Here is a 14140-nt window from a genome sequence, read left to right as displayed (position 1 = left end):
AGTTTGACCCAGGCTCATTTCTTTTTAATAAAGTGCAAGTATGAGCCAGGCAGTGTTTCCCAGAAAAGCCACCAGGACAGTGTCACTGCAGATCATTGTCACATCACCCAGACCTCTGACAAGCAGCTTTTTTTAGCTGCTGTAATAGGATGAATCAGGAGTCTGGGTAGAGCTCATCAACAGCTCTCAATATCTGTTTTAAAGATAAGTGATTGATGGGAAATGCCAGGTCACTGTGAGCCTTGGGCCGTGGGGAGAGGCAATTTACCAATAATAAATGCACAGGAAAATTGGATTAGAATGACCAAAAAGACCAAGTCACTGCTGAGAAGTGGATGAGGCAAGTGGGATTTTTCTGTTGACAGATGATTTGGCTTTGAGATCTGGATGAGGAACCATTGTGGATGCTGAGTTACAGATTTACCTTGAGCAGCAGAGGAGCTGTTCCTGTGTGTACAGAATTACCTTCAGCTGCCCTGCACCATCTCTGTGTGATCCTGCTGTGCCTCAGGTGTTGTGTCCTCTAGGTGTGGGGTCTCCAACCACAAACCCTGGCAGCAACAGGAGAAATTGGGGATTTTGCACCTGGTGCCTGAGATCCAGTTTTCTCCAAGAGTGTAACAGTAGATGGCAGCAGATGCTGCAGGATGTGCTGCACCTCTAACTCTGCCTGCTTTCCTTTTCTTTTAAAGGTTGTGTCATAACAAACAAACAAAGGTGTATCTTCCAGAACCTCCTTTTCCCCACGCTGAGGTGAGTTACCATGGTCTTGTTCATTTTCTGGATCACAGTCCACCCACTGTAGCTGTCATTTTTTCATTTTTCTCATGAACCCTTTTACAGCTATTTAAGTTTTGTTTAATTTTTCATAAAAATGTTTTTTTTCCTTTGCTTTCTGTGATGAATTTGGGAGCATGGGGGAGGAATGAGTGATGGTGTTCCCTAAACTCCAAAATTACCCTGTTTATTCCAGCCTATCACTTGCACAGGCTGGCCTGGTTCACTCCTTCCCCCACAGAAGGAGATCTGGTGTGGGATGTTTGCTCTTATCAGCTGCAGCCACGAGCATTCCCTTTGTCCAAGCAGTTTATTTCCAAGTCTGTGAAACTAAGAGCTGTTATCAGAGACAGCTTAGTCATGCCAGCTCCTTCCTCCCTCACTGAGGCAGGCATCATGTCTGCTGCAGGAGGAATGATATCTTGAAAGAGAGATTTTGATATCAAAATATAAACTTTGCAGCACTGAGTGCTGTCTGTGGCAATTTTAAATGAAATTAATTGAGTGTTGTAATAAAGCAAAGAGGAATGAGGATCCTAAATTTGAAGGATTTTTCTGCTACAAAATAATAATTTTAGGAGAAGCTTTAGCCAAGCAGACATTAAATAAAACTGATGCCTTCAGAGTTACCTCACACAGCAGGACAGGAAATTCTCCTCTGGGAACAGGTAGCTTTCCCACTGAAGTAAACAAGAGAAGAAAGGAAGAAACAGGACTGAGAATTTTAGCTCAATCCTCCTCCTGTGAGCCACTGAACCACTTGGGACATGCAGAAACTTGGCTCTTTCAGCTGCTGTGGTCCAGACTGTTTGATGAGATGTGCAGAGTGGCCATGGCAGGTTTAAGAGCCCAGAAATTCAATGCTTTTACAGACACTGGATGGTTTTTCCTCTGATATAACTCATCCAGGGAGTTGTTCTGGAAATTGCCATTACCCATCATATCTATCATCTGTAGGTGCTTCAGAGGTTGTTGGAAGTAGGATCTGACCAGGAGCCCTCACTCTTTCCAGATGCTTGAATGTGTTGCAAGCAGGATGTGCAGTGAATTATGTATAATCTGTTACCAAGAATAATGTGGACTGCAGGGCAAGCCACCTGTTCACCACTTATTTTATAACCAAAAAATTCATTCCTACTGATAAATCAATTCCAAACTCTCTGAGTATGAGGCTCTTTAGCCTTGCTGTGACTGTGCTTTCTGTCTTGCCCTCCATCCCTCCTTTCTGGGATGTCCTTGTTGATCCACAGTGTCATTGGATTCACTGCCAGCCCATATTCTGATTTACAATATTCACTGGAACTGGCAGATTGAAGTGAAAACCCTTCCAAAAATGAGAAGCCAAACATGCAGCTGTCAAAGAATGGATTAATTAACCCATTTTATACAATGGGGTTTTGTGTTTATAAAGTGATAACTCTGTCCTCTGATTCCTGGGACATTTTATATTCTCTGGGGGCCTGTTGATTGTGAGATTTTACTAAATTATTGGAACAGCTTTGCAAGAACTGTTCTGTGCTTCATGTGTAGATCAGGTAATTATGTAGGAAAGGCCTCCCAGCAGTGGATCCCTGCACAGAGGGAGGAATGGGATATCCCATGGAATATCCCATGGGATATCCATGCCAAGCCCCAGTGCTCAGCACATGCCTTGTGTCCTTGTTAAACCTCCAAAATCTCCCACCTGACACTCCATTTCATTCACACAGTGTGAAACATCCAGAAAATCTCTTTCCAGCACAATCCTGGGCCTCCACAACCCATCTCCCCCCCAAGCAGGAGCTTTGCTTACTGGCACTTCAGGGGATTTTTAATGAGTATCAGAAGCAGACAGTGAATTATGGTTTCTGTCAGAGAGGTTGTTAGTGGAGAATTGCTTGGCTTTTTTCAAAATAATGCTAGGCTTGTGCAATGTAACCTGTGCTGAAATTGCCCATCATGAAAAGATGTGCTTAACTGCTCAGTTGTTGGAGAAAAATAGGGAATTACTCAGACATGCCTCTTACTTCTTAGGAAGCATTAATAACATGCCTGGCATGATACATCAGAGAGGGACAGGCCAGGAAATAAGCTTCTAATTATCCACAGAACAAGCCCAGCCCAGCATGCTGCTGGTCCTGAAATTTGATGTTCCTGTTAGCTGTATAAACAGCAAGATTTAAAAACAAGGAAGGCAAAAAAATCCCCCAAATCCTCGATGTTGTTCCTTGCAGCAGTGAGTTCCAGCAGTGCCTGATGTGTGGTAGAACAGAATAATTCCTTCCTTTAATCAGCTGTGATTGTATTTGGCATTTCACTTAACTATGCCTTTATTATTGTCACAAGAGGGTAAATAAAAGCATCTTCATTGTCTCTACAATTACTATTTTTATTTCTCCTCACTCTCCACGCTCCGTTGTTTGAAGCTTTTGCATTCTCTCTGCATGGAAATTTTCCTTTTATGATTTATGTCGCGTGTTTTGAACTCATTCCTTGTTCTGCTCTGCTGAATAAAGCCAGACACATGTTCAGCTCTGCAGAGGACCTAAAACATTTCTCCCTCCTTGTTTAATTCCACTTTAATGGAGCAGTAGATGTTCATCTTCCCTCCTCCTACACAGTCCTGGTACAGTTCTCGTGGTGGCAGTTTGCTTCCTGACATCCAGTCTGAGTGAACAGGGAATACTTTCCCTCTCTTAGGAGCAAGGAGTGTGGGCTGAAGTGCTTCAGGTTTATAGGGATGGATTTGAACATCAGTTCATGCTAAAATTAGTAAAAATTGAGTGTCCAGGTTCTTGTTGAAGGCTCTCCTGCAGCCTTTTAGTGGTGCCCTAACTAAAAGAGCTTCTTTTAAAAGTTATTTCTGAGAGAAGAGTTGATCTGACTGCAAAGTCAAAAACTGGAGATCCCAAATATTTGTCAACATAGCTGGCAAGGCAGGGGGAGGCTTTCACTCCTAAGCCCCTGTACCCATTCTATCCAAGGCTCAACTTTCTAAATAGGCTCAGATTGAGGCTCCTCAGTGCCTTGCTAAATACTGTGGAGCACAAACCAGTAATTTGTTTAGCTTAGATTTGTTATTCTGGTATCCCAGAACCAATGTGTGGTGTCTTACCAATTCCATATGGGAATATCCCATCCCAGCACAGCCCCAAATGAGCAATTAGGGTTCTCCTTGACCATTTTAACAGGATCCATGGGTTGTACACTCTGCCCCATCCCTTTGGTGGAGGTAGAGGCTTTGTGTTTATAAAGGAATGGCTCAATTGTTGGAGCTGAATTGTTCCTCTCTGTTCGATCTTTACGTGGACAATTTCAGGCTCTAAGATAAGTGAAGCCAGACTCCTCTAAATGTCTGCAACAATAAAATTTGAGAGGTAATTTGTATTGATCAGTATTTGCCAGTGGAGGGAGGATTTGGATTTACTGTGTTCTTGTTAAGGATTCTGTTAGATAGATCTAAGAGAAATGGCTGCAAAACCCCTTTTTTCTGACTCAAAAAAGAGCCAGGGTGGGAGTAATATTGATTTTGTGATCTTAAAAACCACCATTTGTCTTCTTCATCTTTGATTCCCTCCTCCATTTACCAGTTCCTGCATAACACATTTAAATAAATACCTGGAACCAGGTGATTGTGGAATATTATGGTTTGTTTTATAATAAATATTATCATATAGGAGTTCAATGATCCATGGGAGTCCCCTTCCAACTCTGGATATTCTGTGATAAAATTAGGCCTCTGTTAGTGTTGATCTGATGTAGTGAGGGAGGTGAAGTAATAAATGCATCTCTCATTTCCTGATGGGAGCCACATCTGTTCCAAATTCTGGATACAGAGCACAGACACACACACAGAGTAAATATCTGTGTATTTTGGCTCACTTCAACAAAGGATACACAAAGGCTCTGGAGATTTATGCTGTTTATAGCAGCAGTTGCTGACCCTGTAAATCAAGTGTACAGCTTTAAAGAGAAGCACAGAACCATTTGGGATTTCAGAAAAACGCAGCTCTCACTCTTGATTCAGTACTTTACCAGCCCCTGTCTCTTAAGCTTTCAGTCAATAGTGGTTCTTTCTGTAAAAAGATGTTCTGAATGTTGCTTGTGCTCTCCAGAAAAAGCCCACTGTGGAAATACTGACTGGCTCAATGCCAGGCATTGGGTTTGGCCCAGCTGGAGGTCTGACCATGGCACAGCAAAGTTTACACACCCCATCTCATCTGGAGATAACAAAATCCTGCACAAATCATTCCAAACTCAGTCCCCTTAATGACTTGGGAAATTTTGTTGGACCTGTTTTGCAAGTTCAGCTCCGTATATTTTTGATGGGGTGATTAGAAGAGACTTTACTGTAGATACTGAAATCTACCTGCTGCTTTCCCCTTGGAGTAAAACATCTCTAAACTTATTTTTGTAGCCTCTCACCCATGCTCTGTCCACCTGTGAGAGTCAGGGATTGTGAGCTGAGCTCTGAAGCCTCACCAGACTTAGCAGAAAAGATCTGGCAAGATAAAAAGAAAAGATGAAAAAAGAATCGTCACCAACGAGCTCCTGAAAACTGGATTAGAGCTCCTGTGTCTCTTCACAAAGCAATAGGAGAGGATTTGAAGCTTCCATAAGGCTTTGAAGAAAATGCAGCTTTTATGTTGCTGAGCAGTGATGTTTGTGGAAGGATGGCAGGGAAATGAGCTGTTCACTGCTTTCCACATCCAGTGCTGCCCTCACATCTTCCCAAAAATCTGAATGCTGCATGCAAATAAATATCATTTGAAGGGACCTGTGAAAGAAGCTGGAAAAACAGTTTGTGATTTGTCAGGAGTGTCTTCGGTCAATGCTGGATTTAGAAATGTCTTTCCCTGACCTATCTGCCTGTCCCTGGAAAAGTTTTCCTCTGGAATGTCACATATCCCATTTAATGCTTGAAATAGAAATCATCCTCCTCTTCCAGTTTACCCAGTTGAAAGTGCTTCTGCATTTTCTGTTTTGAGACACTTGACTTCCCTCAAAAAAAAACCACACAGAAAAAAGCTTTTTGAGGCCATTTCCTACAAGTTCATTTAAATGTCAGTATTTTATGGATTCAAATTTGTTTTACCCATTGTCTGCTAAACTGCAGTTTTTATTACTGAAGCTAAGTTTAGATTCTAAACCCTGCACTCCAGATGTGTTAATCAGAAATCTTTACCAGTATAATTGCAGGAATGTTTTTGAGATTCAGTGCCTATCAACCGCCAGAGCAGTTATTGGGTGTTTTTTTTCCAATTTCCCTCTTGAAGATTAAATGGGAATTAGCTATTCCTTGTAAACTGCAGAAAATGTAGTCCAGTTTCTACCTTCTCCATGATTCAAGGATCCACGTGGAAATGATCCATGTGCATCTACAGAATTACGGAATAACCTTGAATTCTGCTTTGTGGTGCACAAGTGGCTGAGAATTCCCAGTTTCTCTTAATTTCCATGCAGGCACCTTAGATCAGCCAGGTAAAAAGTAACACAGGACATGGGGAAATGGCTTTAAGCTGAAGTGAGGAAGGTTTAGATGAGATATTAGGGAGAAAATGAGAAAATCTTCCCTGTGAGGGTGGGAGGCCCTGGCACAGGGTGCCCAGAAAAGCTGTGGATGCTCCATCCCTGGAAGTGTCCAAGGCTGGGTTGGATGGGGCTTGGAGCAACCTGGGACAGTGGAATGGAGGTGGAACAGGATGAGCTTTAAGATTCTTTCCAACCCAAACCATTCCAGGATTCTATGATTTGTTGAACAGCCCAACCTCCTTTTGAAACTGGCTGACAAAGGAAGCCCCCTTCCTTCCCTCCCTCCCACTCTTTATCTCCATGATCTTTCTCTCATCTATTCAGTCTGTGATTTCATGTGTTAAATTCCTTGCTTTTTAAACTGTATTTACAGTTATTTTCATGCTGGAGATGGATGCATATACCTGCCAAGGAAAAACTTGCAAAATATTGCATGAAAGTGCTTCACAGCCTGGTTGTTAAATTGCTTTTTAAGCTGCACCTTGTTTTGCAGATTAGAAAACAGTGGCAGGAGAAATAAAGCAAAACTCTTTGAAAAGTGCCTTGATAAATAAACTTCTCCATCTTGGTAAAGAAATCTGTTCCACCTGCAGAGCTGATTGCACTGTGTCTGCAAAACATCTTATTGCTCTTAGTTCATGTTTATTGCTGGTTTCAGAGACAGTTAAGGAAAGAAAAGTCAGTCTGTTCTTTTTCAGCAGCTTTTGACTTTGTGTGAACTCTTTAGACCAGGGAAGCTCAACAACATTCTGCTGAAGGCAAAAGTGCCTGCTACTGCTGTGATGCAAGAAAAGCAGGTTAAACATGAGCCCAGAGCTCTTTGCAGACATGGCAAATAGGTAAAAAAGGAGCTTATTGTGAATTTGGCAGCTGAGCACTCTGCTCACACCAGGGAAGTCGAAGCAGGGAGTGTTTGCAGAGTTTCCACCCTGCTGGTACCAAAGAAGTGAGAGCAGGGATTTGGAGGCCCCATGTTCTGACTTCCTTTCCATAACATTTATGACAGTCATGACTAAATTTGTTGGAAAAATCTAAGGGACTCTCTGATGAGTTAGGAATAAATTGCAGAACGTTTATAATCTCATGTAAACAAGCACACTCAAGCACAGAGGCATGAAAAGTTGCACTGTCTGGATTTTTTTGTTTTTCTTTCAGCTCATTCAGACAAACAAATTGAAACATTATCCCAGCATCCATGGAGACTTCAGCAATGACTTCAAGCAGCCCTGTGTGGTGTTCACTGGGCATCCCTCTCTCAGATTTGGGGATGTGGTGCATTTCATGGAGCTGTGGGGAAAATCCAGCTTGAACACTGTTATATTCACAGGTAAGTAAAATGCTGATATCATTATCAGATTAACAGTTCATGCACTCTGCTTAAGTGTGGCCACATCCTTGGGGCTTTGCTCATTTGTTCTGGGACAGAAGTTTTTCACTTCAGTAGGAGCTTATCTAAATTAAGGCCCCAGGACTGACTGCAGGGACAAATGTAATTATTGTGCCATTTAATTCAGTGTAGCCCTGCAGAGTCAACCTTTGCCATGCAGAGTCTATTCCTGCCACGTCTGAGCAAAATCTTTGTTATGCACAGCAGTAAAATGCCTACAGGAAATTAATTTTTGAATTAAAAGCAGCTGGCTGCGAGTTAAACCCAGGCAAGACCTAATGGATGCTGGTCAGAAAGGAAGAAACTGTTCCAGGAAGAAACTTTTCCTCATCCCTTCTCCTGCCTTTTCATCTTTCAGGGTTTCTGAGGAGGTTTCTGTCCTCTCTGCTGTCCCAGAAGTGTGCACCCCACACAGACCTGGCACAGGGATCTGAGCTCTTCCTGCCTTTGGGCTGAGCTTTGTTCAGGTGGTTTTTGCCTGGCAGACACGTTTGTAGCTGAAGGTACAGCTCTGCCTCATTCCCCAGGGGAGCTGTTTCCTTTCTCAGTGCTCAACAGGTCTGTTAAGTTCTTCCACTTCTCTCCATCTGCTTCCAGTGCTGACCCAGATTAAAAATCCTTCAAGGCCTTCCCTGGAGCTGATCAGGTGTATTTGTACCTGATGTGTCGCCCTGACAGAGCCCTGCAGTGGGCATTGTCCTCATCTGAGAAGGCAAACAATCATCCTTTAGGCCCTCACTCCTGATTTTGTGTCTGAGGAGCTCTGAGATAATGGGAGGTGTGCTCTGCATGACCTAGCCAGGTAAAAAAGGTGTGGATTTTTGGACAAAGTAATTAGAACTGGGGAAGAGAGCCCTGAGGAACAAATCAAACCTACTCCCACAGCAAGGGTACAATGGAGTCCCGCTGTTAAGTTTATTTTCCTCCAGTTTTTAGTGAATAGGAAAGCTGCTGGAAAGCATAAAACCTGAACAAAAGAGGGCTGGGAAAGGGTTATTTCCTTTTTCTTTCTTTTTTTAACTGCAGACTCGAGGCTAGTGACAAGCAAGTCCCTTTCACAATATTGCCACCAAAAAGTGTGAGAATATCATGATACTGTTAAGCCAATTTGGGGATATTTTTAGTGTATAATTAACCCTGTTCAATGGGAGGGGAGATACAAGGGAGTTCCTGCAGGGAACTTAAATGCAGACTGGTTTTGTGCTGGGGAATGGTGCAAGGTACCACAGCACTAAAGGTACAGCTGCTGCAGAGCCCATCCCTCCTGACCTTTGAGGCAGTTCTGGAGACATGCCCTAATTACAGTAATTGGGTAAAATTGGATATGCATTGTCTGAAAATAGTGAATTCTACTCCAGTCAGGGCTTCAATTAAGCCAGAGTTTGCAGAGCTTTGCTGGGGTGTGTGTTCCATGAATCCCAGGGGAAGCAGTGGCATTAATCACGTTGTGAATGTGCTGCCCAGGGTGTCAGGAACTGGCCTTTAATGGCAGGAACTCTTCCTCTGTGTCTCCTGTAAGGAGAGGCACTTGACCTTTCTGTGTGAGATCCCAACCCTTCAGTGAGCTGAGGCAATCGAGCACTTCTGTCAGAGCCTGGCCCTGGCAGCTTGTCAAGGCATGGAAATGTCACTCCTGACAGCCTGGGGGTGCAGCAGGTCATGGGCTTGGAGATTCATTCCCAGTTAGTGAAACTCCAGTTGAGAGCTGCTTTAGTTGGGTGACCTTGGAGTGCACACTGATTCCAGATGGTTTTGGGGTTTTTTTCTTAAATTCTGTCCATCCATGGCTTTTATGGACTATCATAACTCCAGTGCCTTATGACTATCTAGTCCTAGGCCTATTTCCTTATGGTTGTCTCATCTGGAGCAAAACACAGAATTTGGGTTTGGCAGCTGGACTTGACGACCTTTGAGATTTTTTTTCCCAACCTAAATGATTCCATGTCTATAAAAATTCTTAGCAGATTAAATTCTCCTGTTCTTAGTACCAGTGAAAATCTGAAGCACCTCCACTGATGCCACTGATTTCCATTATTTAATTACTTTTTGTTTTAAGCTAAAATCTCCTGTGGATCTGAAAGAACCCCAGTCCATTGGAGCAGTGTGTGAGAGCAGATGATGTAGCTTTTCCTGTGAAAAACTCCTGGTTTCTGGTAATTAGAACCTTTAAACTCCAGACCATCCTGCATTGTTAATGAACCCTGCTTGTTCAGTCCACAGGAACCAGTCAATCTCCACCTTTCCAATCTGTAATGTAAAAAAAAAAACAATGACAAGAACATAAATTAAAGCAGCCAGCTGCCAGGACCTGGCTGTGAGGGAACTGTGGTGCTACTCTGGCTGGTGTCACCTGCAGACATCACTGCTGGAGCAGTATTGAGGAGATTATTGATTCAAAATATCGAATTCCACTGAGCCACAAAGAAATTCTAGGAGAAGACACGGTACAAAGAAGTCTCCTTTAAAAACCAACTCCCTGGGAGATGTTAAAACCAGCTCATGCACGTCACTGCTGCACAGTGGAAGGTTTTATAACTCAGTGTCATGCAGCAGTAAATCAGGAGTCTTGGGGGAGAAGCTAAAGACCTGTAATTCTGTCAGGAAAAGTCAATATGTGTCCTTGACAGCACTTGCTGCCTCCAGACAGGTGACTTTGGGATTTTGGGTGGTTTCAAAACAGCAGCTCCTGTGTGTCACATGAATTCCCTGTGAGCCCAGCTCAAGCTGTGTTTTTAACATTCTAAATCTACCCAGTTCTGTGTTAGGATTCCTTCCCTAGAATTTCTCCCTTTTCCAAGGCTCTCCTGTCCTTATTAGGAGTTCAGAGAGGCTTTGGACTGGATTTTATATGGGATTCCTAGACCAGAACTCCATGTCTGTACATTGAGAAATGCTGAATAGGTGCTGCCTCAAATCTCTGTGTCCTCCACAACCCCAGATGGGATGGAAAACCTCCCTTCTGGTGACTTTTAAACTCAGTTTTTACAATTTCACAGCATATCTCTAGCAGAGAACCTCTGCCTGACTTAAGCTTTCTGTTTTCCCCTTATTACTTTTTTAATGCCTTGTCATTTAACCCTAACTGATCATTCTTCAACTACCAACTTTCTCAGTACTCCTATTTTTACATTTCTATTCATGGCTATTAAACTTAACTGACATGAAATGCCATTTTTACATCGATATTTTTGGGCTTTGTTTCATTGCCACCACCACATCTGCTTTTAATACCATGGCTTTTTGCCCAGTGTAATTTTACTTCATGTTTGTGGATTCATGGCTTCATGTACACGTCCTTGTACAAGGCTCATTTTTTGTTAATATTTCTCACTTTAATGTTCCCAGGAAGCTACTCTGACAATTGCTTTAAACTTGGGGAAATTATCCCTTTGACAGTTCCAAACATTTGTATCATTGCCTGGTGCCATGTTCTGCTCTCTCAGGGTAAATATCCCCACGTGGTGCTCAGTGCTGCTTAGCCAGCAGCAGATTTGGAGATTTTTAGATTTTTAGGTGAGCAATTAACTTGTCTTTGTGTTGGATGTCACACTGGTGCTGAACTTCCCCTGGTAAGGTTTGAAGGAGATTTTTTTCCTTGCTGTCTGCATGAGAAATCCAAGCAGTGTTCTGCTCTGCTGCCATGTCAGAACGTCTTAGATGGCTCTTTAAATCTGGACTGGAGGCTTTGAATTTCAGTTTCCTTTAATTTCATCCTTTCAAGTAAAGCAGGTCCCAGAGAATTCCTCCAGCCAGGCTTGAAGTGCACTTTGCTCTGCCTGGTGTCCTTTGAGGCCCTGTGGTTCAGGATAATCCAGCAGATGAGACTTTCATGCATCCCCTTCTCTTTTCCCATTCTGTACTTATCAAACTCATCCCAGTTCCTTTTTTTCCATCATTCCCTTTGTCCCATCCATCCCACAATTATCAGGGAGATAGGGATGGCATAATCTTTTCCACCATTAGTTGGTGACCCCCAGAATCAAGAGGTTACCTGCATCCTACACTGTGTCACCCGAGATCTACATTTGTCATTCACCAAAAAAAAAAAAAAGAAGAAAAATCTTTTTCTGTAGTATTCTCAATGTTTTTTTACTCTCTATGGGAGTAAAAGCCCCATTGAGTGCCTGACTTTTCCCTGGCAAACCTCTAATCCAATAATAAAAGAACCCTTGGTTTCCCACCAGTCTAAACCTGACTCTTAGATTCAAAAGAATAAATATATATATATTTATATATCAAGATATCATATTTATGCTGCCTTTTTGTCATACTGAAAACCAACTTGCCATTTGAATCACCTCACAAGACTCAAAATGTCTACATATTGCCTTCCTTTTCAGGATCTGATTAAAAATAAGAGATGATGGTTTTGTCTTGATTAAATTTGTTCTAAAAATCATGCAATAATGTGTTCAAATGAAATAGTATTGCTCTGTTGCTTGATTAAGGTAAGACTAATTGTGGGCGTAATTTTCATCAAATTAATTGAAAATAATGGGTGGGGGAAGGAGGAAGGGAAGAGAAATCTGTAACAAAATTAACATCGAGCAACAGCTCTGACTAAACTGGAATTAGAGAGGAATTGGGGCGTTTTTGTTGTTAATGGGCTTTGAGTGTTTTCAACATTTCTCTTTCCAGAACCTGATTTCTCTTACCTGGATGCTCTGGCTCCCTATCAGCCCTTGGCAATGAAATGTGTTTACTGCCCCATTGACACCAGACTCAACTTTATTCAGGTCTCTAAATTGCTCAAAGAAGTCCAGGTAATGAATTTTCTGCTGCCTTTTCTTATGTTTCTTCACACAGCTGAAATTAAATAAATTTTTAAAAATAAAAAATGGAAACAACACCCAGATCCTTTTCTCCATGAAGAGGACACAGCATTGAGCTCTGCTTTAGGAGAGGTCTAAGAAAAAGAAATTTCTTGTAGTATCTGCTGTTCCCCCTCTGTTCTTTGTGCTTTAGTTGCCCATCCCGTTTGTTTCTACTAAAATTTGCTTTCTGACTCATGACATAATTAAAATAATAACCAGATTTTTTTCCTGGCTGAGTATTTCTCTGTGTTCTGTCTTGCTGAACTCTGAAATACACATTCTTCCAAACCTCCTAACAATGCCTGCATCTCTTTATCTCATTGTTCTGCAACCTGACTTGTCCCTGCAAACTCACAGAGCTGCCCCTGCCTGCCTTTGCATAAACATCTCCTTCATGTTGTGCTGTCTCCAGGGCAGTTTGCAGAGCCACTGGCTTCTCTTTTGGCTTCCTTAAGCCCTGCAGTGGAAACCAGCCTGTTTATGCTTTCTTAACATATTGCTGCAAAACTCCAGCAGTTGTTTTTGCAGCCTTGATTATTGAGGTTTCTGCAGCCCCACATGTTGACATTGGGATGGTCTCCACCACTGTTACCATTTCCTTCCAGTTAATCTGGCAAGGATTTGGGAGAAAAACCTATTTCATATTTTTATTTTTTCTCTTCTTGTGGCAAGTATGATATCAAAGTGGCGACAAGACATAAATTCTGGGAAGGTCGCCGCTTCCAGTTTGCAGAACTGGCTTCTCCTTTGGCTTCCTTAAACCCTGCAGTGGCAACCAGCCTGTTTATGCTTTCTTAACATATTGCTGCAAAACTCCAGGAGTTGTTTTTGCAGCCTTGATTATTGAGGTTTCTGCAGCCCCACATGTTGATACTTGGGATCATCTCCACCACTGTTACCATTTCCTTCCAGTTAATCTGGCAAGGATCTGGCAGAAAAACCTATTTCAAATTTATATTTTTTTCTCTCCTTGTGGAAAGTATGATATCAAAAGTGGCGATAAGACCTAAATTCCGGGAGGGTCACCATTTTCAGTTGGCAGAACTGGCTTCTCCTTTGGCTTCCAGTTTGCAGAACTGGCTTCTCCTTTGGCTTCCTTCAACCCTGCAGTGGCAACCAGCCTGTTTATGCTTTCCTAACATATTGCTGGAAGACTCCTGTTGTTGTTTTTGCAGCCTTGATCACTGATAGCCAAGTTTCTGCAGCCCCACATGTTGACATTGGGATGGTCTCCACCACTGGTACCATTTCCTTCCAGTTAATCTGGCAAGGATCTGGCAGAAAAACCTATTTCAAATTTATTTTTTTTCTCTCCTTGTGGCAAGTATGATGTCTTGCCACAGTGGCAAGACATAAATTCCAATGAGTGGCGATACGACATAAATTCCAGGAGGGTCGCCGCTTCCAGTTTGCAGAACTGGCTTCTCCTTTGGCTTCTCCTTTGGCTTCTCCTTGGGCTTCCAGTTTGCAGAACTGGCTTCTGTTTCTCCAAAGACAAGATGTCTTTGTTTCTTTGGCTTCCAGTTTGCAGAACTGGCTTCTCCTTTGGTTTCCTTAAACCCTGCAGTGACAACCATCCTGTTTATGCTTTCTTAACATATTGCTGCAAAACTCCAGGAATTGTTTTTGCAGCCTCAATTACTGACAGCCA

General features: G+C 42.4%; 1 protein-coding gene across 2 annotated transcripts in view; it reads left to right on the top strand.

Annotated features, from left to right (window-relative positions):
• The window catches only part of INTS9 (integrator complex subunit 9), a 61174-nt gene that overhangs the window by 32868 nt on the left and 14166 nt on the right, over nt 1-14140 (top strand). For both annotated transcript variants that reach the window (XM_054291809.1, XM_054291810.1), the window contains exons 11-13: nt 693-753; nt 7444-7615; nt 12314-12438. In XM_054291809.1, the coding sequence (XP_054147784.1) occupies nt 693-753; nt 7444-7615; nt 12314-12438 (358 nt within the window). The remainder of the gene's footprint in view (nt 1-692; nt 754-7443; nt 7616-12313; nt 12439-14140) is intronic.

The sequence above is a fragment of the Melozone crissalis genome, unplaced genomic scaffold (genome assembly GCF_028551555.1).
Source record: "Melozone crissalis strain CALT ecotype California unplaced genomic scaffold, PUWL_Pcris_2 ptg000106l_1, whole genome shotgun sequence".
NCBI lineage: Eukaryota > Metazoa > Chordata > Aves > Passeriformes > Passerellidae > Melozone > Melozone crissalis.
This window is presented reverse-complemented; position numbering and strand designations above follow the sequence as displayed.